This window comes from Hydra vulgaris, chromosome 09 (assembly GCF_038396675.1).
Source record: "Hydra vulgaris chromosome 09, alternate assembly HydraT2T_AEP".
In the NCBI taxonomy this organism is placed as follows: Eukaryota; Metazoa; Cnidaria; class Hydrozoa; order Anthoathecata; family Hydridae; genus Hydra; species Hydra vulgaris.
In genome coordinates, this window is record NC_088928.1 from 58301151 (window position 1) to 58329120 (window position 27970).

At 27.3% G+C, this 27970-nt stretch overlaps 3 protein-coding genes across 4 annotated transcripts in view; 1 reads left to right on the forward strand and 2 right to left on the reverse strand.

Annotated features, from left to right (window-relative positions):
- LOC101237132 (AT-rich interactive domain-containing protein 4B) overlaps positions 1-1023 on the reverse strand; it is a 42882-nt gene extending 41859 nt beyond the window's left edge. Inside the window, exon 1 of one of the 2 annotated variants that reach the window (XM_065806163.1) lies at positions 787-1023. In XM_065806163.1, the coding sequence (XP_065662235.1) occupies positions 787-789 (3 nt within the window). In that variant the 5' untranslated portion in view covers positions 790-1023. The remainder of the gene's footprint in view (positions 1-786) is intronic. The other variant, XM_065806164.1, reaches the window with a different exon arrangement.
- On the forward strand, positions 1014-26550 carry LOC100199025 (DNA-directed RNA polymerases I and III subunit RPAC1). The gene is made up of 12 exons (XM_065806165.1): positions 1014-1148; positions 10381-10452; positions 18421-18528; positions 18823-18885; positions 23669-23765; positions 23834-23959; positions 24209-24258; positions 24335-24467; positions 25212-25331; positions 26028-26095; positions 26175-26223; positions 26375-26550. The coding sequence occupies exons 1-12, from the start codon at positions 1086-1088 to the stop codon at positions 26488-26490; spliced, it is 1065 nt and encodes a 354-aa protein (XP_065662237.1). The 5' UTR covers positions 1014-1085; the 3' UTR covers positions 26491-26550.
- Positions 26097-27970, reverse strand: LOC105843691 (uncharacterized). The gene is made up of 4 exons (XM_065806166.1): positions 27825-27970; positions 27556-27709; positions 26785-27432; positions 26097-26707 (listed from the first exon to the last, which is right to left on the reverse strand). Exons 1-4 carry the CDS (start codon positions 27903-27905, stop codon positions 26646-26648), a joined length of 945 nt encoding a protein of 314 aa, XP_065662238.1. The 5' UTR covers positions 27906-27970; the 3' UTR covers positions 26097-26645.

The following is a 27970-nucleotide window of genomic DNA, read 5'->3' on the forward strand; positions in this document are numbered from 1 at the left end:
AGCAGTATAAGAGAATAGATAGAAAGAGTATGTCATGCGTGATCGATTGGAGCTACATGAAAAAATACTAGCGAATAACCTTCTGACATGTTCTGAATGAATTGTTCAGACACGTTCTGAGTGAATTGTTCAGACACGTTCTGAGTGAATTGTTCAGAAATAAAGCACATCAACTCTTTATGATGAAAATTATATAAATAAATTATAAATTATTATTATATTGTCAGTTTTAGATTATTTACCTCAGAGTTCAAGAAAAATAATTTTTCTAAGCTAAGCATTCCTAGAGCTCAGATTATTATAAATCAAAGAAGCATAACTTATAAAAGCATAACTTAGACACGTTCTGAGTGAATTGTTCAGAAATAAAGCACATCAACTCTTTATGATGAAAATTATATAAATAAATTATAAATTATTATTATATTGTCAGTTTTAGATTATTTACCTCAGAGTTCAAGAAAAATAATTTTTCTAAGCTAAGCATTCCTAGAGCTTAGATTATTATAAATCAAAGAAGCATAACTTATAAAAGCATAACTTAGACACGTTCTGAGTGAATTGTTCAGAAATAAAGCACATCAACTCTTTATGATGAAAATTATATAAATAAATTATAAATTATTATTATATTGTCAGTTTTAGATTATTTACCTCAGAGTTCAAAAAAATTTTTTTCTAAGCTAAGCATTCCTAGAGCTCAGATTATAATAAATCAAAGAAGCATAACTTATAGATATTAGGCTCCAAATAACAAATTATTATTTGTAAAAACATTCAACTTACCATTTTATATGATAATTAAACTCTTTTTTAACAAAGACAATAAATACAACTATACTCTTCAATTTGTTTACAACTTTTTTTTCATTACAATATTTTTTTTAGTTTGATCCATCAACAACTATTTTGTCTATCCTCTTGTTTTCTGGAGGAAAATTATTATTGGTTCCGTCAAATTAGTGTCTAATTTCCCAAGTTATGGTCTAGTTCACCGAAACAAAATTAGTGAACTGAGTACTAATATCTTCGCCACATTTTTGCTCAACTCTGCAATTCAGGTATCTAAATCACATGAATTTAAAATGAATAATTTCATCGAAGATATTAGAAATAAAGTAAAATTAGAAGAGTTTGCTGTCATAAATGTAATAAGTTAAATTAATTTTGAATTACGAAAGTTTTTTGCTGAAATGTGTGTTTGTTTGTACACAGAAATGTACGGGTGTCATTTTGTTGTCTTTTCAAAAGCTTTAAAATCGCCTGTGTTTAAACCCCTAAATGGGATGAAATTTGGACTTTTAAATTTACCAAGTGTTTAAAATGAATTGAATTTCTTAAATTTAAGTTTTAACAATCTAATTATATTATATTTCCACTTAATGCGGCGCTGCTACCCATAATTTAGTTATCTAACTTTCTAGCTAAATTTTTTGATCGGATTTTAAGCCTTTTACTCTTGAGTTTTAAATTTTAAATTGGTTTAATTGAACTGGTGTAATTGGAATTCTTAAGGGTTCCCAAAATATATTCGAAATACAAGACTTTTCAAATTATAGGATTTTAATTCTATATATTAAATCTTGAAGGGAACAAAGAATTTATTCGATTTAAATGACCATTTGAATTAGGAGTTTAAATTACAACTGTATTAAAAAAACTAAACTATATTTTCAGATTTTTATCTCTAATAACTTGCTATTTAAGAAAATAAACATGAAGAAAAAAGAGTTTGTATATTTACAACATTATCAATTAAACTTCTACATTTTAAAAGGTAGTTAGTCCAGTTTAAGAAGTGTTTAATTTTTTAATTAGTAACAAGATGTCTTTTATTTTCATATATTCTAGTAGTATAACTTGAAGTTACTTAGCATTTATCACTACATTCACTGCATATGTTGTGCATAATATGCATTTAGTTTTATTTTGTTTTAAAGATTAAACTGTACTTCAATTTTAGTTAGAAATAATTTTTTCTGATATACTCTAATCCTTTTATTTCAATAATAAATTCTAATCTTTAAGTTTTTGGCTTATTTGTCCACACAGTGTGTTTTAGTATTATATTAAAAATAATATAGTAAATAAAAAAGTTTAAATAAATTGCACTAGAGACTTTGTATATATTAGTATATATAAAGCACTTCAGTACATATATAAACTCTCAGTTGTTAAATATATAGAAGCCCCCACATATTAGTAAGAGGTTCAGGCTATACCTTAATAAGGAGATGTTTTTAACAGTCACTGGCTAAATATAAAGGGTTTCATATTTTAACTTCTCTGATTGTCCTGATTTTTACATATTTTTATCTCCATCATGTAGATAGGTTAAATTTGAAATTTTAGACATCCAAATGCAACTGTTTAGAAAATATAAACATGAGACTGAAATAAAACATGAAAATATAAACATGAGACTGGCCCCCCTCAATATACAATGAATAAAAATATATTTGCCACTCTAAAGCCTTGTAACTTTTTCTAACTTTCAACAAGTGTCTCATTTTTTCTTGAGCTATTTTCTGGCTAGTTCTGTTTTTAAATAAGTGGGTTTTTTTTATGCTTTTATCATATTCAAGAAAAATTATAACAACCTCAACTTTGGAATAAATCTGAAAATTGCTAAAAAATGCCATAATGAAGTTAACTGTAGTACTTTTATTCATCAACAAGTCTTTACAGGTAAGTTTTCTGATTAGCTACTACTTTCTGCAATCAATAGGCAAAATCGCAGCAGCTTGTTGCAGTTAAGAACTCAAATATATCTAAAAATATATTATTTATTTCCCTAAAATGTCTGATTTTCAGTCATTTTGAGAGCTTGTAAATTTTCCTAACACTTTGTATCGATCTAATATTAACAGCATATACTATTAGACATATACATAGACAATTGACCTAGCATTTTAAAATAACTCTATTTTTCGATTATCAAAGGTTGAATGCAAGTTAAAATTGTTATATCTTTGAAAGTGGTTGGAATATGATGAAATTTTGGGGATGTTCATAACTTATTAAAATCTTTAAGTGTTGTAAAAAACTTTGCAAAAGATTGGAAAAAAAAAATATTGTTAATGAGAAATGGTTGACATTGACTTGAAAAGTTGTAGGTTGTCATACAACCTACAACTTTTGGAAAATCATGAAGATGGGAGAGTTCTAAAACAATGACATCCAAATCTCTCTGGCTTCTGTTGTTGAAGTTATTTCTCTTATTAACTCTTCAACTGCTAGTGGTCCAGAAAACATTATTGACATAGTCAAAAGTGTATTACAGGTTTTAATAGATTAAACTGTTTTTCTTGAGTGAGGTGTTTTAGTAAGAATATAGTCAATAGATTCAAGAGTCAAATTAAACCAAAAAATTCTTTTAAATATTTCTGCTCTATCCTTGGGATATGTAATGAGATTAGACCCATGAATTAGAAATGGGTTGTTCAACTTATCTTTGTTTATGATGCTGTTGAAGATTTTCCAGAAGTTTGTAGAACCTAAAATATTGGAAGTTAATACCAAACAGCATCTTTTTGCATTGTTTTTTTGAAATAATATAAAGGCATTTGTTCTCTACAAAGTTGTTTTTTTTTAAAACGTGAAAAAAATGATTAAGACTAGAAAAAGAAGTTGCGCAAGAAGGTGAAAACTATGGGGTAAAACAGGCCTTGACTTGTAACCCACTAGAAGGAGTAAAAGCTTCTATGCTTGCCTGATGTAATTTTTTATTCCTTTTTTCAATTTAAAAAAATAGCTTACACTACAGCCAAGGTACACTACCAGTGGTGTACCTTGGAGATGTGTATGTTGTACCTTTATTATATGTATATTTTAGATATGTTGTAGATATATATATTGTAGATATGTATGTTCTAGATATGTATATTGTACCTTTAAGGCATTATTGTTTTAACAGATTAAGTACTCAACATGATAGAAATTTGATGTTTACTTACACAGGATTCCCACTGCTCCTTAAAAACTTAAATATCCTTAAAAAAAAAAAAAAAAAACTCCTAAAAGTCCTTAAATAAACTTTAAAAAAGTTAAAATTTGACTATTCTCCTTCTTATTTTTCTTTTTTTATTTCTTATTTTCTTCTCGTCTTCTTAATTTTCTTCTTATTTCTTTTTTTATCTATTAAAAATTTTTGTTAAAGTGAGTCACATATAGTGGAAATCACATAAAGTGGAAACTGATGCTATGAACACAGTTATTGCTGGCAATTTTAACTGTAATAATGGGTCAAGATTCTATGAAGAATTTTCTTATCTTGCTTTAGAAAATAAACTGATTAAATTTGATATCAATTGCCTTGATAATATCTGTACATATGTCAGTGATGATAGATTTATTTCTTCCTGTTTGGACCACATTTCATGCAGTCTAATTATTGATAATCTAATTATATCTATATCAGTTTTAAATAATGTAATTGCACCATAAACCATAAGCGTTTCTAATTTGTTGCTCATCAGCAAACTCTTCTGAAATAAATAACAGCCTTGTTTTATTAAGTCAACTAGAACTCCTAACTGACAAATTTATGACAAAGCCACCTTAGTACATTATCAAGAAAAAGTAGACTTTATTGAAGTTCATATATTTACCACTCTATCTACTTACTAAAAATATACCAAATGGCTACAATACAACTTACGATATTGACTTATTCTATAACAGTATCTTAAATACTATGCAATTTGCTGTATCTGATACCATACCTCATTGTAACATAAAAATCATGAATAAATTATTCAAGGTTGGAAGGACTATGTTAAAGATAAACACAACATTGCAAGAGATGTATTCAAGTAATAGATTTTTTAAGGAAAGAAGAAACAGGGTGATATTTTTGAAAACATAACGCATACTCGTGCTACTTTTAAAATAGCTCTTAGATATTGTAAACATACATATTCAAGCTGATTTATGTGCAAAAAATCTGACCGCGTAAGATCAGTAACAATAATGCAGTAAACTTTGTTGCTAGTGTTGGAGGTGCTATCGGTGATATTAATGTTGCTAATATGTGGAAACAACCCTTTCAAAAATTGTATAACTCAACTAAAAATGAAAAATATTATCTCAACTTCATAAAGGAAATGGAACTTTCCACAGAAAACTCTAATATTATTGTCAGCTACATTGACATATCTACTACAATAAAAACTCAGAAAACTAGGAAAAGCAGCTGGACCTGATGACCTTTGAAATCTTTTATGTACGTTGGAAGTAGACTGCAGCTTTTTATTGGTATTTTTTTTAATTTATGCATTAAATATGATTTACCATCTACATTTTGTAAGGCCATGATTTTTCTACTAGTAAAATCAAAAATGGCTGATTTAACAGATGTGAACAAGTATAGAGCCATAGTTGTTTCCTCAGCAACATCATGCTCAAACTATTTTAAAAGGACTATTCAGTACTATACATCTAGAGGAAGCCATGTATTTGCTTGTTTCATAGACTTTAATAAAGCATTTGACAGTGTCATTTACTGGTTGTTGTTTCAAAAATTACTAGATAATGGGTAACCCAAAAAACTTATTTGTTTGCTTGCATTTTGGTATAGTAATCAACAAATGTCTGTTCGATGGCAGGAAAATAGTTTCTCAAACCTGCATATTGGATGTAATATAGGTGGCATCTTTATGAATGTGTTGGCTTATGCTTATAATATGGTTCTAATTGCACCTTATTGGTTTTCTCTTCAAAAACTAATTAGTTTTACAAATAAGGAATCTTCTTTAATTAACGTTTCCTTTAATACCAAGAATATGGTATGTATGGTGTTTAATCTAACTCAAAAATCAAAAATTTTATCAAACTCTTTCCCAGAATTATGCGTAACAGGCTGTAAAATTGCTTTTGCTGAATCCTTTAAATATCTTGACTGTATAATTAAAAATGACCAAACCTAACTCATTTTTGCTCTACCAGAGTAAAGGTTAAATTGTTTAAATCATATTGCATTTATTTATATGGTGCTCCTCTGTGGCAAAGTTATAATGCTAAAATAATGGCATGCCTTCAGTATTGCTACAACAAATGTGTCAAAATGTTCTTTGGTTCCGACAAGTAGGATAGTATATCTCTTGTGCTTTTAGAGCACAGATTACCATCTTTTAATACAATTTTTCTTTTGGCTTCTTTTGGTAATTTAGCTTTAAAAGGATTTTAAACTTTTTATAAAGGTAAGGATAGTTTGGACTACACTTTTTAGAAATACAATGATTTTAAGATTTATGCAAATTTACAGCATATTTTCAAAACTTTATTGCATAGACAAGCTTAAGTTGAACAAGGATTTAACAGCAACTAAAGTCCAACCAATGACAATATGTCCACAGTCACAATCTTTCTGTGTACCATCCAAGGTTGCTTAACATTTCATGGGTTTATGGCACATGAAGTTGAAATAGCAAAAGGTCTCTTAGATAACTACAAATAGGCAAGAAAAAAGTATTTTTTTTCAAAAAGATCAAAAGTCTTGTCTGCAGAAAAAAAAAGAGAAAACAGAAGCAGAAAAAAAAAAATAGTAAAAGAGGATACTGAAATAGTCAACACTGAAATTTGAAAGACATTAACTGTTTTTGAGAATCTAAAGAAGTTGTCTGATGAAATTGGATTCTATGCTGATAAAAGGATAGCCTTAGGTTTATGCCTTTAATATGGATGATATTTTAGTTCATATCACTAAATATGAAACCATTATTTAATGACTCCTTTATATTTAGATTATATTAAAGCTGACATCAAAATCTAATGCATTTAAAAAAGGTGCAAAAAAATAAGTGTCTTTAGTGAGCCTATATGTTAAAAAAAGAAGCTTGTTGAAAAGAAAAATGAACTTATATGTATTTATTTATCATAATTTATCTGTATATCATTAAAATTTATTGAAACAAAAAAGATTTTGTTTTAATGTAATTGTTTTCTCAATTTTCCTTTTTCTTTTTTTTTTTAATTGTCATTCGCTACCAAATCTCCTTAAATATTAGGAAAATATCTCATTAAATCTCCTTGAAATCCTTACTTTTAGCCTCAGTTTTAATAGTGGTAACTTTGTTATAGGACAATTGGACTTCACATCAGCCTCATTTGAGCTAATATTAACCTAACTAGTTAGATTTATATAAACAGTATATTAGTTTATATAGCTATATATGATTATAAATTTAAACTTAGAAGTATTAAAAACTTACATAAGAAATAAAGTTGATTAAGAAAAGAGTAATAATAAATATCTACATTAAAGTTTAGTAATATTAAGTCTTTCACTTTGATTTAGCATTTGTCTACTCTACACTCAAGTAATCAAAGTTAATGACAAATGGTTTTTTCCAGCTGCCATGCTGAACCTTCCTGTGATAGAGGGATGTGGAAAGTGAATGACTATGTCTGAATTGTCCAACTCATACACAGTTTTGTCTTCTCTTGTAAATCTTTGTATGTTTGTGTCCTTTTTCAAATACTGAGTTTTGAAAAAAATCTCAACAACTTCTAGTACCTCTGCTACAAAAATTTTTAAAGCACATTTGCCTTGAATTTGTGCCAAAATAAAAACTCCAGACTGGATTTTTTTAAAATCTTTTATAACTTCGAAGTCTACTTCTGACTCAGCAGACACTTTGTCAGATACTACATCTACATTTTCCTCTGTATTCTGTACTTCGCTCTAAAAAATGCAAGACTTTTTTTTTTCAAAACTGGTATCGGTTGTTTATTATTAATTTTGCTTTTTATTTTATTTGTTTTCTCAGCTTTTTCTTTTTTAATTTGAAGTATTTAGGGACTGAAAGTTAAAATGCAAAATTTTTTTAAGATGACCTTTTCTAGTTAGTTTCAGTGGTTAAGCCTTTGAGTAGCTGGTTTGTAAAAGAAGCAGGACTGCAGTTTGTCACCTTAGTATTGGTTGAGGGCTCAGGTCTGCCCCAAAAGTCTTCAATATGCTTACTTTTATTCATAGGCTGGTCTTCAGACACAGTCTGCAGTCAATATGTTATAGTGGATGGCAAGAACTCATAATCTTTGAAAAAGTTTTTATTCAGAGGATGAAGGCCACTCACTAGAAAAATGTGTTTAATGTTACTTGGAATAATAGCTAAGGGAAAAGCTTTTCCAACAATAACTGATACATCATAGATTGTTGCTGTTTTTTGAGAGAGGGCTGCATTTTGTGACTTGTTTATGGATGAAATGTTACCATTGTAATCCTATTATATTTTGCCAGCTGGATTGTTGGTATTAATATATGGGTCTCATGGTTGTCAAGTAAACAAATGGATGGGTTTTCCTTACTTGAACAAGTATGCTTTGCAAAAAGTTTCATAAATCCTTGAAACAATTTTTTTTTTACCATCCCAATGGGTTTCCACCAAGTGTACTTTATGTTAACATAAAGTCCTTAAAGTTCTTATGAGGTAAAATCAACGTTGGAGTCATATAACCACCTCCAGCATTTAATGTTCTAATTATTTTTATAATATATACTCTTTCACCACTAATCATTCCACCAACCTGCTTTTGACCTTTTTTTGCTGAGATTTGAAAAGAATTATGAATAGTGCTAACACTGGTCAACATTCCATATGTTAAAAGCTGTAATACCTTGGTTTTGTTGAAGCCTAAAAGTTACTTCATAGTTCTGAAAATTAAGTGCTACATTTTCTCTATTAAAAGCAGTCAAGCGTGCCAGACTTGTTAGCTAAGGCTTTTTAATTGATAATTCGTTAGCATATTTTTTCTGGAAGATTTTGAGCCAATCTTTTCCAGCCATTTGGTTTCTATCCCAAGATGCATCGTATTTTTTTGTTTTGCTTTCCAAATTGGTAAGCCAATTTTCGAACATCTTTGAAAGTCAGTCCATACTGAAGATTTCAAAATGTAATCAGCTAGAAGTTTATCTTCTTCTACTATGAAGACTTGCTTAGCATTGTTGTTTTTCTTATAACAAAATTTTTCTTAACCCGATTCAAGGAATTGATTTCTGTGTCTTCTTAAGGTTGTTTCAGAAATGTCAGTCTTTAAAAGGTCTCTAGATAGACACTTCATTGTTTACTACAATATTTACAGCTCTTTCTATGTCGATATGTTGTGTACCTTGGTGGTGCCACCAAGGTACACAACATTAGTTACCTCCGAGGTACACCACTGTCATAGTTTTTACAAAATCGCCACCATATATTCATAGTTTAAGAGTTGAGCAATTTCAAACATGCATAAATATAGCTGAAAACATGCTTTACAAATTTTGATAATCAGTTTTAAAGTTTATACCTACAGATCTAGAAAAAAAAGAATACGCCCTAAAAAAATTACTTTTTGGTACCAGAAACAAATTTTATTTTTATTGCAACAACGCATGTGTTAAGCAGTGGTAGAACAGCTTATTATAAGCCTCTAATGGCTAATAAATGCAACTAATATTTCAGTTTGAGTTCATCAAGATGGCAGCACAATTGATGTGCCTCCAAGGTACACCACTCTCCACTAAATATATTCAAATATATAAGTTTAATAAACTGCGGCGCTGTGTTCTCCTAATTAAAAAAGATTTTTCTGGTCACCTTGTATTAATCTGTTTTGCCTATCAGGACTGAGTATTTTTCTTTTTGTACTGCCATGTTTTATCTCTAAATATATATACCTACCAAGTTTTATCTCTAAATATATATAATATATATCTATAAGTTATTTTGAATCAGAAATTTTAAGAGATTTCAATTTGATAAGTGAAGAGATTAAAACATTTTCTTGATTTGAAAAATGTTTAAATATTTGAATATGGTCAATAATGAATTTAAATTTTTTTATGACATTTAGATTTGATTTGAAATGCTTTAGAAAAATGTAATCATTTTTTAATGGAGATAATCTAAAACCAAACATTTACTTTATTATCATTGTTGTTGCTTTTTAGCATGTAAAAAGCAATAACAATGATAATAAAGTTACTATAGATACTAACAATATCAGTATACTACTTAATATGCTTTTAAATTCTTGTAAAGAATTTTAGAGGTGAAAATGACAATTTTTGTCAAATTTTAAGTCATAGTGGTTGTTATTGGTAAAGACATTATTTCATAATTTTATCAGTATACATATTGAACAATTTTTTTTTTATACATATATATATATATATATATATATATATATATATATATATATATATATATATATATATATATATATATATATATTATTTTGATAATTTTCATTTATTTTTTAAATAATTTTCAGTAATCAATATGTGCCTAAAAACCTTAATTTTAGGTAAATATTAATACATATTAGGAAATAAATGTATGTGGAGAAAATAAGTTACATGGTTTACAAAAAATATATATTTAGTTTTTGTTTTGTTTTTAGACAGCAGGATCTGCTTTTCCTGGAAGTTATACTGGATATGATGACTCGTGGAACTTCAAAAAGTTTAAAAAAGTATTAAAAGATTATATATAGATAAGCGCATTTATGCATACATACATACATACATACATACATACATACATACATACATACATACATACATACATACATATTTATCTTAAAGTTTTTTAAATTTATACTTTTAATGGCAGGGGTGGAGCCTCATGGTTGTCTGGTGGCACAGGACAACTGGTTTTCTCAAAGAGCAACTTAATTTTGAAATGTATCTAAAAACATTCAAATGTTATAGTTGCATTTTGAATCACGTTTTTTTTTCTGAATTCAAGGCAATTTACTAATGCAATACTAATGTATCCTTTTTTAAAAGGTATTGTTCTTATTTTGAATCTCATAAATTATTAATAGCATTGAATCCTTTGTTTTTCATTAGAAAAATAAATTTTTATTTAAACTTTATCAAACAAAATTAACATAATCAAAAAACACTAGTATTTCGGACCTGTGAAATAAAAATGGGGCTTGGTAAGTTTATACCAACCATTTCTATTCTTATACCTTACTTCAATATTTTTTAGTAAGAGGTAGAAAAAATATACATATTGTCTACCTTTTAAAGTTATGAATAAAAAAATAATTTATAACATAACTTTAAAAAATTTTAAACGCGCTGGTAGTCATTGCGGGAACCACTTATTAATTATTAACTGAACATTAATTGTTAATTCAAATCTCATTTTGAATTAACAATTAATGTTCAATACTTTATAAATTCTTATTGTAAAATTGTAAACTTTTAAAAAATGGGTACAGACTTATAGGTTTTTTTATTTATTAAGTTTTTATTAAATATTTTTCCAGACCATCTGCAGCTTATTAGGAACCTCACCCCATTATTTAATTTTGAAGAAGATAAAAGTTTGAATGTTAAATCTTTTCCTATAAGAAAAAGTTATTTCTTTAATGTGTGTTGAATGCGTAGACTTAACTATTTACCTAAGCACATTAATAGCTTAAGTGTCTCTATGGTGATGTATGCCAAAAATTTCTACCGCATAAATTAATAACTTCAATTTAAACACAAAATAACATGATTTTTATTTCTTAAGATAGATTATATGTTCTTATTGTGCTACAACTAAATTTTATATGATTAAAATATGTGTATAAATTATTTTATATGATTTGTATATTTAATTTATTTATATACATTCGGTATATAGTTATTTAATATATAGTTATATTTAATATATAAAGAAATATCATAAGATGAATTCATATTCAAAAAATCAATTAAATTTCAACTATGTTTCACTATCCAATTCAATGAAATCTAAATAGTTAATAGAAATTAAGTCCTCATCAGAAGATTCATCTTTGTAGTCGTCATTGCTGTCACTACCTTCTTCGCTTTCGCTATGTTGATTTTGCAAGGCATTGGATGGCATTTCTGTTAGTAAACTTATAACCTCAGAAGGAAGAGGAAACTTATGATGATTTTGACTTTTTCTGTTTAAATTAATACTAGAAATAATAGGATCTGAGGTATCTAAAGCTCTATGAAAAATATCTTCTAGATTTTTTCCTCTGCTGGTTTTGCGAGTATAAAATTGTCTATCGTGTTTATAAATTTTATGTCTTGCTTCAGATCCTTCTTCACCAAAATAACCAATTGGTAGTACTTTATTTTCTAGAATTTGTCTGCCATGTACTAAAATTTTGTGTACAGTTGCAGGCATCGGATACCAAGGATATTTAGACATAATGTTTTGCCGTCTCAAAATAATATTTTCCAAATTTATCTAAATTAATTTGATACTGGCAAGAGATGGAAATAAAAATAATTTTAAACTTTTTAATGAAGTCCACATTAGTTATTTTGGCAAATTTTTCAACATTTTTAAATGCTCGGCGTGCCATATTGCTGTCATTGGTACTTGCAAAACCTACTTTTGGTTTATCCATGTGCAGGTATAAATTTTCAAAGAACTGTTGTTGTATTTCTTTTTTTCTGCATAAAAAGATTTTTTTATTATTAGTACCTCGAATTAGCCATTTACACAAATCTTATCTATATATATTCAAAAAATTGTATCCAAGCATGTAGCGGACTAATGCCATAGTGTAAAGTATTAGGTTTAGGCTTAAATGATCCTGTGGTTTTGAATTCCTACTTTTTAACAAAATTAGCCCCACATATCGGTAGTAGCTCCACATATCGGTAGTAGCTCCACATATTGGACAAGCTTGGTTTGATTTTGTTCCAGTTAATATATATAAAATTTTGCCATCAATTAGCGTCTAAATAAAGTAAATCTGATTTTAATTTTTTTATTATCAGACAAAAAAGTTTTTATTGGCTTTAACTTATCTATTTGCCCGTCAGTGTTGTGTTTTTCTTTTAAAATGTGTTCTGTGGATTCTATCATGTATTTTAAATGGTCTACAAAATTGCACAGATTGAGGAATGCAATTATTCCATAAGATCTTATTATCTTCTGGGTTCAAACGGGGCGGTACTAAAGTTGTCACAAATAAATTTGAATCAGAATTACAGCCAGCAGTATCAAATTTTTATTTATAGGCTGAATGACCAGAACTGCTGTCAAAACTATAACTAAATATTATCTTGGCTATAATTTCGTTAGTATTAAGGGTGCTGAAAAATCACTTCTTTTTGTGACTGTACAATACGTCTCACTGTTCTAATAAATTCATTAATGGTACTAGTGCAACAATATCGGTAATTTTAGTTGGCCGAGATGGACTTAAGTTCAATTCTTTTAGAACCAATGCTAAATCACATTTCTTTTGATGTGCAGCTATACCTGCTGCTTGCAATATAAGAGATGTTTAATGCAAATTATCCCTACATAACTTTGATGCTTCCAATCTCTTGGTTCGATCTGATTTTTCAGTATATGATAAACTTGGTCATCCATAAGATCTTGATGGAGTTGCATCATCAGTAAATGTAATTTCTCTGTTCAACCAATCTGGATTTTTACTTTTATATCACCCCGTTGTTCTTTGACTATCTGACCATTTTCGTTCAAAAGAGTTTTACAAACGATAAGTTTTCTTTTGAATATTATTGCTAATAACTACTGTTATATCATTTCAAACTACTTGAATGACGTGCTCAAAAACATTTGAGTTTTTCTCATTTTTTTTTTTTTTTCCAGCCATAAGTTAGATAAATCCTTGTGTTTGAAACGGTATATCACTGCAAAAAAACAGATATATTTTTAATTAGGGCAACTAGGGGCAAGTTTCAAAAATTGGAATATATTTCTGAACACTAACAAAATTTAATCGTGTATAAATATTTTTGAGAAATACAGAGATTTTTTTAAAAGTCAATTTAAAGTTTTGAAAAAAGTAATGAAAGAAGAAATACTTCACTTATAGCTTTTAAATAATTAATATAATAATTTTAATTTAATTAAGTATTTTAAAAAATATATATCTGAATAAGAATAGTTTTACTTTACAGAAATCAAAAATATTATTTAAAAATATTATTAAATTAACAGCTCACTCTACACAAACTCACTGTGAACTGAGTTGAATATTCTCAACTTGAGTGCAAATTGCAATCAAACTAAGCTATTATTTTAAAAATAGACCATGTTTATTACCACTTTGTAGGGTTTGCTTTGAGAGACCACAGAAAAAATCTTTTTTAATACTTAAAAAAAAATGGGTTTCTGACAAAAAATTGGGTCTCAGAAACCATAGTGCGCTGTTTTGATGTTTATTGCAATTTTAAACTTTTTAAAAGCTCTCTCCCTTTTTTTTTTGTTATAGTATATTTTATCTTTATATATCAACAATAGAACTTTAAAAATGTTTTAGTTTGTATTTTAGAAAATTGGAAAAGATTTAAAAAAATTAATATGCAAGCGACAGAATTTGAACACTCACTTTGTACTTCGGAAGCGCAGCAAGCTAATCACTTTGACCACTAAGACACTAATCTGCCAATTTTTAACACTATTTAAAAAGCAAAAGACAGAATAACTTTATAAAATGGCAAATAAATGTTTTAAATCAAAATTAAGGAGATTTTAAATAAAAGTAAAACTTTCAAAAAAGTAAAAATATCTATTGAACTCCAAAAATGTTTTATTTTTTATTTAAAAAAAAATAAAACTATTGTATACCATTGTTATGATTTATTTATTATGATAACTATTGTTATGATTGACAAAAAAAAAGAGCAATGAAACAGACATTAACTACAACAAAAATAAATGAGTAAGAACATTTCACACCCCTTGGCTTACAGAATTTTTTTTGGTTGTGATGCTCAAAATTAAACAACTTATATCCCAAGCAAAGTGAAGATTTTGTAAGCATAAAGTTATGGCTTCTGTTTAAAGAAAGAGTAACAGGGGAAAAGCAGATAACTTAAGATAAAAGCATTGAATATCTGTGAGTATTATCGGCAAAAATTCCTCGCAACAAACAAATCGGAAGCAACTTATAATCCTTCTCTTAGTGAATTGAAACTCTTTTATTATCTCTTAACCTTTTAACATTAATAATTTTCCAGACATCAATAAATTTTTTTAGAAATAAAATAGTTCCTTTAAAATTAAAGGGCTTTATATTAAGATGTGTTGATAAAAAACTTAACATTGACTTTATTACTGTCACATAGAATTGTATCTTTTTGTTTTGGAGCAATATCATTCTGTATCAAAAGTTTAAGAAAATATTGCAAATCTTCATACTTGTTACATGGTGTAGCAATTGTAAAAAACAAGAAACAAAAAAGAAACAAAAAAAGCCTTTAATTTTTCTTTCTTCATTTTTTTCACCGGAGAAAAAAGGCTAAAAAATTAAAAATACCAGGCTACTGATTATCATAGATAATGTTGTTTGCTATGATAATCAGTTTTCAGGTTTTCATTTATGAAGTGTCCGTCAACAGGACGACTCAATTAAGACATATAGAATATTTCAGTTGTCCACTGGGCAACAAGGAAAAAACCAAAGTTTTTCATCCCTGAATGGTAATTCATTTTTTCAATGTTGTTTTTATTGTTATATTGCAAAAAAAATTTTTACAATGATTGTTGTTATTTTTAGTTTATAAGAAACTAGCTGGAGTTACCCAGCGTTGCCCGGGCCAATATTTAAACTGGCTTACCTGATATCTGTACACAAAAATGGGCCCAAAAAATGGTCCCCCTGACCCCGGGGTCAGGGGAGGCCATTTTTGGGCCCCCCTGACCCTGGGGGTCAGGGTACGGGATCAAAACCCAGCTAAGAACCTTCTCCCCCTCGAGGACTACCCCTATGCCAAATTTCATCGAGATCGGTCCGGCGGTTTGGATTTCTATAGAGAACAAACAAACACACACACATTGCCCTTTATATATATTAAGATAAGATAAACCATTCAATAGAATTTCATTTTTTATTCAAATTTTTGGTTATATGCAAACTTTTTTTTTGAGAATTTATTTAAAATAATGCCTCAAGAGATACAAACAAACTTAAAACTATGTTTAGTATAAAAGATTTAAGTATCGTGATAATTATTTTATTTTGACTATTACCTTGATTTAATAAAAATTAATAATTAATAGGAAGTTTTAGCAAAACTCAAATGTGCTTTTATTATTTGTTTGACACTTGATTTTTATAATTTTTTTGTTTTTGTATGGTTCTACAAAACTGCATTGTGGTTGCCTAGGGTTTTTTGCCTCAGTTTGAGATCATCTGGTATAAATGGTATCAGTAATGGGTAATGCGGAAGTTATCGGACAAAATAAAAACATCAATAACTTATTTATAAATAAAAAAAAAAAACTACTATTATATTTTTTTTAAATAAAGCATTTATCTTTTAATAAAAATATATTATTTTTTATATGAAAAAACACCATCATCTGCAATTGATCTCAATTTTGCTCTGACGCCTTTCATATGCGACTGTAAAAAGTTTAAATCAATTTCTTGTAATTTTAGTTTAATGCGATCAATCAAAACTTGCTCTGTTGAAGCTTGCCAATCTCCCTCGTAAACCTTCTGTGCCAAATGTCCCCAAAAATTTTCAATTAGTCGTGCTTGAGGCACATTTGGGGGATTGGATTCTTTATCAACGTAATGGACATATTGGTCCATCCAATTTAGAGAATCTTTAGAATAATGAGAACTTGCTAAATCTGGCCAAAATAAATAGTCAAAGTCTCCATGATACTTGTGAATAAATGGAAGAAGTCGTTTTTCTAAACATTCATTAATATAGATTGATGAATTGATTGCTACAGCCTTGGAAGTGCGAAACAATGGCTCGGACATACCGCGGTCAGATATGGCTATCCACATTAATAATTTCTTTGGAAACTTCTCTTTTCCTATAAAATGAACACTTTCTGGGCATGTCTTTTTGTTGTTTGTGTAGTATCCAGAATTTCTAGGCATGTTGTCCCCTGCAAAACAAAAGTATTTTGTGTCATCGATGACTAGAAGCGATTTTGTGTTATAGAGTTGGTTAACTAGTTTCCTGCTTCTTTTCTTTGCCTTTATTTGTTGTTCTATAGTGTATTTTGGAGTCTTTTCACGTTTTCTATATTTAATATTCATTTTTTTTAACTGACGACCAATTGTCGATTGATTTATACCGAATTTAATACCTATTTTTCTCTGACTGACCCCTTTTCGATTGTTTACAAGTCTCGTTAATTCGGCTTTCTTTTCTCTAGTCCAGGATGTCGGACGACCAGGGTGCTTTCTATCAGAGAAAACGATTGAACAGTTTCAAGTCTTTTTAGGTTATCATATATCGTACTTCGAGCAAATCCTTCCTTTTCAAAATGATTTACGATTTTTTTTTTTATATATATATTAGGTTTATTTACAAAAAACATTTTTAGTCGCTTTCGAAAAGATTCTCGTTCAGCTGCATTTAACCTCATTTTAAATAATTGTGTTTCAAATAATAAAGTTTATATTTTATAGAACGTTTATGCCTACGCATAAAACCACAAAAACTAATTATTATGCTCAAATAATGAAATTAGGATTTGTCCAACAACTTCCGCACACCCGTTAATTCTTTAGAGGTAAATAAAAATACAGTTAACATTTTGGGTTTCAAAATAATCAAATTAATTAATATGGTACTGCCATATTTAAGATAGTAATATTCCAATTAACTATTAATTAATTAAACTAATTAGTAAAATTTCAATTAGTAAATTAAATAGCAATATTTTAATTGGTTAATTAAGCACTAACATATCAATTGGTTAATTAAATAATAACATTCTAATTGGTTAGTTAAATAGTAACATTCCTTTTGGGTAATGTACTTACATTATTAAAGTAATAACAAAAACTTTATTTAATTCTAGCAGTTTGAAAATTCTAGTTTATAAGTATCATTTTACTTTTCTTTTAAAACACTAAAAATTAGTTTTCAAATAAATCAAAGATTAATTTAAGCCCTAACTGTTTATTGTTAGCTAGGTGATTGTTTTGTTCAAATTTTTTTTGTTATTAACCATATTTAGTTTTAATAAATATTATGTAGTAAATGCAGGTAAAAAAAATTACTCATTTTTTGATGAAATTTAAAAACTTATTTAATGATGCTCTTTTGTCTCTATAATAATAATTAAAAAATTAAATAACATTTATGGAGATTATGAATTAAATTAAATAACATTTATGGAGATTATGAATTAAATTAAATAACATTTATGGAGGTTATGAATTAAATTAAATAATATTTATGAAGACATTTTTAGTTAGCTAAATAGACAATTAAAATTAGTAAGGGACAACACCAACATGTCATGTTTTGCGCTTAAATTTTCCTTTGTTTATGCTGTTGAGTCATCAATTTTCTATCTTGTTTCATAACTTGAATAATTATAACTAAATTGCAAAATACAAAACATTCCAAAATATAAAGATGGTGTATGGGAAATCTAAAATAGACACAGTCAAGTTGCTGTTAAAAGGAAATTTAAATTAAATTTAATCAAACTTTTTTTTTTAAAGAAATTCAAAATAGATGTTATTAAACTCAATCAAAATGAGATGGAATTTGATATGATTGGAATTGATGCTTCAATTGCTAATGCATTTAGAAGAATACTTATTGCAGAGGTAATTAAATTTTTTTTTTGGTTTGGATTTTTTTTGAAGCCATGTTGAATTTTTTCAATGTATTCATTTTGGGTATTGTTCTGTGTATCTCTTAGATATCTTTTTGGATTGTATTTTGTTATTTTTCTTGAGTTCTTGTTGTTTTTGTCACTGTTTTATCAATTAACAGTTATACTTCAGAACAGTGTTTATGGAAACACTTTGTTTGTTTTTATGTTTAGGCTTTTTTATGGTAACACTTTTTTTAGTAACACAACTTTAGTTTTGTTTTATTTTGTTCTTTTTTGTGTTTAGGTCCCTACTATGGCAATCGAGAAGGTTTTTATATTCAATAACACTACAATTGTACAAGATGAGGTAAATATAAATATAGTTCAAATAAAATAAATATCTATATAGTAATAACCAATAAATATTTGCAGTAAAATGTTATAAATATTTACAAATACATACAATACAATGTTCTCCAATGTACAGTGGTATGAATTTGGACAATGGACAATATGTTAAAACAAATTTTTGGACTTCATTTTTTTCATACTTAAGTAAAAGAAGCCATTATAAAGGTGATGTCAAAATTTAAACATTTTTTGTTGTTATTTAACGGTCACAACTTTTGTAATTATATTATATTATATGCTGATGATGCCGGTGCCTATAATCCGGTGAAAATTTCAAATAAATTATTTAGTATTGAGAGAATTCATATTATCTGATGTTTTAAATTAGTTTTTAAATACATACATAAATATCATACTAGATTCATTATTACATTACAATTAAATGTATTGAGATATTTTACGTTTTATCAAAAAAATCTTTTTGAAATGATTCTAAAGTTTATATGGTCGTATCTTAACCAGGGAGATAGGGGTTCATTAGCTGATTTAACTCATTAGAGAATTTGTTGGTCTAGGATTTAGTTTGAACAGAAATTCTCATCCGATTGGAATTTGTGGAAGTTGCAGAACAAACCTTTTAAACAGAAAGGTTATCAGAAAAGCTGTAAAGACTTCCTGGTTAAATGGTCATCATCAACTTAAAAATTGTGAAGAGTGAAGCAAGAAAATGACAACTGTTATTGTGCTATATGCTGCATAGGGTATTGTACAAGAAGCAGTCGTAGAATACTACTAGACTATGCTTGCTGTATAGGTCAATGTGTTATATGTAGTCGCAAGTTTTCTGAATTCACTTACAAAGAAACTGAAATTTTAATCCATTAAAAAAAAGAAATTCATTTTGCTCAGAATGCTGTCAGTAGTTTGAATAGTAGTATGAATATCAGGATTCATCACCCCTGCAACAAAAAATAACAGTTCAAAATCTCCTTAATTACTTCAAAGAATTCAAATATCACTGACAGTGAGTTGTTTCTTGTATGCTGGAAAAAAAATCCGTTGTTTGTGCCAGTGTACAAATATAAAGCTAGAAAGGAAAATGATGTTAAAGAGTTTGAAGTCAGAGGTAAACTTCAGTTCAATTGATTGAGGAATTAGAAACTCTCTGAGATTTTTCTCTATTAATGCAACAGAAACAGATTCATTTTCTATTTTCTGAATGAAAAATTTGCTTTTTTTAGGCTCGTTTTAAAACAAAACTTTTTTGTTTAGTATTTTCTTTATGTAATTGTTTTTAATTTTGTAAATCACTATTGTAATACAATGTCTAATCAAAACTAATTATTAGCCAATTTGTGTAGTTTATTGAAACTAATTTCTCTGAATTTTGGTTTGTGCTTTACTATTAGTCTCCAAATTAAAAAAACTTTGGTTTGAGGCAGACACTGCATGATTTGCAAATTGGAATAAAAATACCTTTGGATAATGACTCCAGTATTCTTTGATTATTATTAAAGGTTAAAGAAAATGTTTTTTTAAAAAAAAGAAAATTGTTTTTTAAAAAAAGTTCTTTAATTATGATCATAGTTTATAATCAGATTTCAAATTTCATCAAAATCTTCTATCAAAATCAAGCAACAAAATCAAAAGTTACTGGGCTCAAAAGATATTCCATATAAAGTTTAGAACCTCTCATATTTTGAATGTTTAACATTTTTTTTAAAAAGTGATAAAAGAAAAAAGATGTGATTTTTAATTTATTTTCAATGGTTTTTATCCCATATCAATCTACTGGAAAGAATGGCTTAGAAAAGCCTAAAGTAAAAATAAATTTATTGGAAAAGTTGAAGCATTACCATATGTAAAGCAAACATGTACTTTTTTATTTAGCCAACTTATAAGTAAGTTTAAAATTTTCTTTTTAAGATTAGTTAAAAAGAAAATATTTTAAAAATATTTTATAGTTATTTTATTGTACAAAAAATTATATCGTCGGTATACAAGGGAAATGCACTTTTTTCTCTTGTATACCGACGATTTAATCAAAAAATGGACTTTTTTGAAAAGTCCATTTTCGGCAGTATAGAGTTATTTATATCACTATTTAGTATTTTAAATTCTCATACAAATTTAATAAATCAATTATTAATGAGTTATTAGGATTTTTTATTTCAACTTTAAACAAAAACTTATTATTTTAACTATTACACAAAAATGTATTTGTAATTGTATTACCTCAAAAAAGTAAATGTATTACCTCAAAATGATGTTTTTGGACTTATGGGATTTCCCTTGTATACCAACGATATATCATATAAGAATTTGATATTATATAAATAAGTGCTTTTAATTCTTTCATTAAGTGGGAAATAAATATGTCTTCAAAATACCACTATCCCGCATCATGGTGAATGAAGGGTTTTGATTTCTGTTAACCCCACTTTTTTTAAGTGACTTTAGTACTTTAGAAACTAGAATAATTTTCTAATCAACCAGCGAAAACCGTATGAAAAAAGCTCAGTTCGATTTCCAGATACTCAGTTTTGAAAAATATCATCTTTCTCATGCAAAAAAATTCTCAAATATGCAGGGAATTTTACACTTTCTACTTGAAGAAAGTGACGAAGATAGCAATTAAGGTTCTGACTTTTATAATGATGAGGATGATAATTTGATAGAATTTGAAGTTGAAAACAATATGATATTTACCGTTATTCGAAGAAAAATTGAAAGTACAGTTAAAAATGTTGATCAATTGGAAGCTGTTATTGTTATTATATTATTAATGATCAAATGCCTTCATCAGCAAGAATACCATCTGTGTTAATGTAACTTATTATTGGTCATGGTCACACTCTTTATACAACAGACAATTATTACACTAGTGCAACACTAGCAAGGTATTTTCTTGATAACCAGACGCATCTATGTGGCATGATTCAATCAAATTGATATTTTTCAATTATTCAAAAGAAATTCTTAATTAAGTTTTAGAAAAAGAAGATGCAATTTTCTATAAAAATAATGATGTTAATAGTCTGGCTTTTAAATCCCATGGATTGAAAGATAAAGCTTTAGATAAACAAAAAATTGTCTACATACTGTCAACATGTCACCAACTATCCGTGAGTCTTATTGATGATACTCATGGATTGAATGTTCAAAAACCAATTTGAGTAAAAGAATGCAATAGCCACATGGGCGGTGTAGATTGTATTGACCAACAACTCCAGAGCTTGTATATGTTTCAAAAAACATACAAGTGGTATCGGAAACTTGCATTAAGGCTTATTTCTCGGGGTATTTTAAACAGCTATAAGGTTTTTGTGAAGTACACTCACCACAAGAATACCATTTTCTTAGATTTTCTTCAAGATACAATTAAGTTGATGTTATTGTCTTCACCAAAGCTGAACACAATATTTGTTCTTGATGGTACTATACATTGGCTTACTGGGTGTCACTTTCTGGGAACCAAACAGCCATCACCTGGTGCAAAAGATAGGTGCTCTTCTAAATTATGCAGAGTTTGCTATGCTTGAGGAATTCTTAACAATAATGGGAAGCCACTAAAAACTGTGCATATATGCAAAACTTGCCCGAGCCAAGACTACGCATTGATGCTTTGAAATATATCACACAGTGTTAAATTTTTTGTAAATATTAGTATATATACATGTTTTTTTAATTTCTTGTCTTACTGTTCTTTACTTTTGGATTTTCTTATTATTTGTTCTTTTTTGATGAAAGCGTAATATTTGAAATTTTCAACCAATAGATTCACTAACATATTATACAATAAATTTTGATAAAATTTATTGCATAATCAGAGTTACTTATTATATGTCTGTTTATTATCTACAAGTTTGAAAATAATCTGATAAAACTAAGATACATTTTTACTTGATTGAATTTAAAATTTTAGTATTTTTTAATTTTCAAAATACTTCATTATTGATTACAAGCCTGATAAAATTTTTTTTTTTTTAATTTTTTCATTTTTTGAAAGATAAATTGCTTAGAAAAAAGGAGTTAATTTTCAAATTAATTGAACATTTTTTAAACATCGTCATATAATTTTGAAGGTAGCTGGGTTGAGATATCACATTTTGACACGGTAATATAAGGTTGCAGAGCCCGGTAACAAAAGGGTTAAAATAGTAACAATAATAAAATGTTTTTTTTGAAATTTCAATTTCAAAATTAATGAAAATTAATGAATAAATGCAGAACAGTTGTTTTAAATTTGTTAGAACAAATTTTATAAAATATGTTTAAATAAAATATTTGTTATCATAACAATCATGAAAGACTGTACTTATGTTGTATGAACCATTAAGTAAAACAGGTGCAAACTTTACAAAACAACACAGAGTTACAAATTTTCATTCTAAAAATACAATATGTGTTTGTTGTAAAAACTTTTCGAAGTATGGATTTATAACCTTTATTGGTTTCAACTTGAATTAATTGTATAAAGTTAACTAACTGATGCTATAAAAAAAATATTCTGTAAAAAGCAATTTTAATAGAGCAGTAATCTGTATTGATTTAAAAAGAAAAAAAAACTACCTGTGTCTTAAAATTGTTAAAAACTTTCACCAAATGGTTTTTATGCTCTGCTATTTAAAAACGGAATTGATTTGCTTTTTATATAAATATACTACTTAAAAGTTTTTAAATTGTACTTTATGGTTGCAATTAATATTGTTTACATAAATAATTTTTTGCATTGTCATTTTATTTTTATTATTTTAACATTATTATTGTGAATTAATGTTATATTATAAAATTTATAGATATTGGCACATAGACTAGGCCTAATTCCAATATTAGCTGATCCACGTGAATTTAATTTCCCTCCTGCTAAACTTGAAGATGAATCTAAACTTACAGGTTTACAATCTTTTATTGTTTATTGCTTGAATGTTATTTTACATTTTTATACAAGTTATAGTTTTTAGATGAGGAGCGCTTAGCGGTAGATGAGAATCATCATCTTGTTTTTGAACTAAAAATAAAATGTTCAAAAAACCCAAAAGCATCAAGTGATGCCACAGATCCTGATGTGCTTTACCTCAATAACAAAGGTATTTTGTTTTTACGTTTTTAAGTTAATTTGTTTATATTAAAAACAATATCCAAATAACTTTTGAAATGTTCTTAACAGTTAAAAAAGAGATATTTTTCTTTATTTTTTTTAAACTGAATAAAAATTATGTCAAATATTTTTATTCAGTTATTTATTGTGCAATTATATACTTTTTGTATTATTACAAATTTTTTTAATTGAGTTAAATGCTTGAATCATTGCAAACCAGAGTTTTTATTTATTTCAGTTATGACCAAACATATGAAATGGATTCCAATTGGTAGACAAGCAGAAAAGGTAAGTTTTTTAGTTTGTTTTATAGTTAACTTCTTAAAATTTATTTTTTATTAGACTTTGATTATTTTAAAATCAGTTTGGTTCAAATATTGTTCGTCCAGTATTTGATGATATTCTGATTGCTAAGTTGCGACCTGGACAAGAGCTTGATATTAGGATGCATTGTGTTAAAGGCATTGGCAAAGATCATGCTAAATTTAGTCCAGTTGGTATTTAATTTTGATTTGTTTTTTAATTATTTTTTTTTCTCTCTTTTTTATAATTTGAGTATTTTTATATAAGGTATTTGTTGTTAGATAGTTAGGTATTTGTTGTTAGGCTATTAGGTATTTGTTGGTAGGTATTTGTTGTCATGTAGATAGGTATTTAAATAAACGTTAAAAGATTATTTATGAGAAAAACTCAATTTTTTTTTTAAAAAAAAACAAAACAAAAAAATTTTCTTTGCAGAGGAAAAAAATCTATTTGAATAATTTTTTTATTTTTTAAATATTTTGATATTTGTTAATAAATGTTATTTTTATTTGGTTTTAACGGGTTTTTTCCTCTCATGTGTTAGCTGTTTTAAAATGCAATCTTGCATTTTAGACTTAATATCATGCACTTAAATTTTGAACTTTTTTAACTCATTTTGTTTTTATTCTCTTGAATCTTGAAATCTTGAATCTTGAGTAAAAAGTTCACAAAATATTTGTCTTGTTTAAAATTTTACAAGATTTTTAACATTTAAATATATTTATATATATTTAAATGTTAAAAAAAATAAATTAAGTTTAATCATTTTCACTCAACAATTTGTAAATTTTAAAAGAAGTTTTGCCAAAACTCAACTATTTCTTTATAATCTGCTTTATATGATTGATAGTTTGAAACTCGCTGTACTGAGTTTTTATCAAATATTTTCGGAGCCTGTTAACTATTTAAATAATGTTATTTGTTACGTTATATTTTAGCTACAGCCTCCTATCGATTATTGCCTGAGATTACACTTCTCAAACCTGTTGTCGGTGAACTGGCAGAGACTTTGGCCAAATGCTTTTCTAAAGGAGTAATAAAAGTTATAGAAGAAAATGGTAACTAATAACTGTGTATGGTGTTGTTATATATATATATATATATTATATATATATATATATATATATATATATATATATATATATATATATATATATATATATATATATATATATATATATATATATATATATATATGTATATATATACATATATGTATATATATATATATATATATATATATATATATATATATATATATATATATATATATGTATATATATATATATATATGTGTATGGTGTTGTTATATATATAACTGTGTATGGTGTTGTTATATATATATATATATATATATATATATATATATATATATATATATATATATATATATATATATTATATATATATATATATATATATAATTCTGCTACATTACATTATATAATATAATATAATGTAGCAGCACTCACATGTTGTCTCTATTTAGTCAGTCGATATATGTACTGAAGCACCCTGTAGCTACCTATTAATTTTACCATAAAATATAAACTTTATGTATTTTTTTAAGGGTAAATGATTTGGAAGGCCGGAAAAAATTTAAAAACTTAAAAAAAAAATTTTTAATTGATAAATTGCCTGCCTAAACTAAAACACTCATCGATGTAGCATTAGTCCTTGCTTGTTCTACCTATTTATCAGTTGATGTATGTAAACAGTAAAGAAAAAGAAAATGTTGTTTTTGAATATTTTAGGAATCACGAGAGCCGTTGTTGATAACCCTAGAAAAGATTCAGGAATGCGGGAAATATATCGAAATGAAGTATGTTTTTAAAATCTATTACCTTTAATCTTTCAACTTCTATTATGGTTAATATTCACATCAGTTTTTGTATTTCTAGATATTAAAAAAAATTGTCAAACTTGAAAAAGTTCGCGACCATTTTATCTGTAAGATTCTCTTATTTTCTGCATTACTTTTTTTATTTTATTTTTTTAACGCTTATTTCTAAATTGAATATTTTTGTATTATTTTTTCTTTAATTATCTTGATTAGTTAGCTAAAAAATTAAATTTTTTTACAATTATTTTGGGTGATTAGATTCTGTTGAGTCAACAGGTGCCCTACCTCCTGATTTATTGGTTGAAGAAGCTATAAAAATACTTCACGCTAAATGTCGATTATATATTCAGCAGCTAAGGAAAAAGCACCTATGAGACGACACAACGAAGAATTTATATTATGAATGTTTTAATATTTAATTTGAAACTTTTTGTTATTTTTATGTTTTTCTTCAACATAGCGTGATTACTTGGAGGTTGCATAACATTTTTGGCGAGATGAAGCGACACGATTTTGTAAAGCTAAGTATTTATACTTCCCAGATGTTTTTTGGTGACTGCGTTCTTTGTGTACGTGGAGATTTATCTTGATCTAAACAAAATAAAATAGGGCGTTATTTTTAAATTAATTCGTCAATTTATAATTGCATTTATGTTGCTGATTATTACCTTTTGAAGAACAATCAGCGTGTGTTTTGTTATATTGGTAAAGTTTTGGGTTTTGATCGAATCGTACAAGCTGAGGTGATTTTTGCACTGCTATTGAGTTTTTTATTGAGTTGTTATTAAGATCTTTATTTTGTGTTAAATCTGCGTCATCTGTTGCTATTGTTACATTTACGTCAGGTAGGATGGCATCTGTTTTGTATTCTGTATTAGGTAGGGTTTCAACCTCGCTTATTGTTGAAAAATGGTTCGAATTTGCTGAGGTTTCGTTTTTGAGTTGATATTCTTTTATTGCAGTTGAATTTTCTTGAGAATTTTCTTCGGTATAGCTTTTCATCAAGTTTATAATATCATCAACAGTGTTCAAAAGGTTGCTACGTGATGGATCATCTATTTTTTCTTTAAGCGTCTCAAACTTATTAGTAATGTACGCTGTTATTTTTTTATGCTGCGATAGCGAATCCTTTAGGCGTTTTTTATCAGCTTTCCATATTTTTCCTTGTTTTTCATATAGCTTAATACTGTCGTTTAGATACAAATTTTCCACTTCCAATCTTTGCAGTTCTCCTCTTAAAATAGTATTTGCATGTTGGCACGCATGAAGTTCGTCAGTTAGATTCATGTTTAGCTCCTGCGAACGACTTAACTCACCTAATAAAATTAGTTATAACTAAATAAATTGTTGTGTTTTGTTGCCAGCCAACAAAACAGGAGGTATTTTACTCTTAAAAAGAGTTTTTCAAAAAAGGAGTGATAAAGTCTCGAAAATATAACCTGTAAGAACGTAATTTGATTTCTGACATTGTCTTAAATCAGCAACCAAGTTTGAATAAGACTCTTCTAAAAACATAAGTTCTTCTTGGAATAAGTTTTCCAGGTTACCGCTTAGTTGCGGGCTTTGCGGAAATTGCTTTTTTTGACCAGATATCTAAACAATATAAAGTTTTTAAGTGATGCTATAATTGTTGGTTGTTTTTTTTTTTGTTGTTGTTGTTGTTGAAATATTGCAAATAATGTTTAATTTATTACAAATATAGACTTACTGCTTTGCTCGAGAACATTTTGCTTACTACACCAAAAGCACTTTGTTGTTTTAATAATTTGGTCTTGAAATATGTCAGCATAAAGTAAATACAACATTTAATTTGTCATGCGTCATGCAGGTTTTTTAATCTGCTAAAAAAGCTAT

Bases quoted from the DNA above. Each gene is read 5' to 3' on its own strand.
- LOC100199025 (XM_065806165.1), top strand. From the start codon at position 1,086: ATGAATAATTTCATCGAAGATATTAGAAATAAAGTAAAATTAGAAGAG. The intron at 10,453-18,420 runs GTATTAAAAGAT...TTTTTTTTAAAG, and splicing joins ACTTCAAAAAGTTTAAAAAA to AAATTCAAAATAGATGTTAT. The intron at 26,224-26,374 runs GTAAGATTCTCT...TTGGGTGATTAG, and splicing joins AGTTCGCGACCATTTTATCT to ATTCTGTTGAGTCAACAGGT.
- LOC105843691 (XM_065806166.1), bottom strand. From the start codon at position 27,905: ATGCTGACATATTTCAAGACCAAATTATTAAAACAACAAAGTGCTTTT. The intron at 27,710-27,824 runs GTAAGTCTATAT...TATATTGTTTAG, and splicing joins AAATGTTCTCGAGCAAAGCA to ATATCTGGTCAAAAAAAGCA. The intron at 27,433-27,555 runs GTTATATTTTCG...TAATTTTATTAG, and splicing joins ATCAAATTACGTTCTTACAG to GTGAGTTAAGTCGTTCGCAG.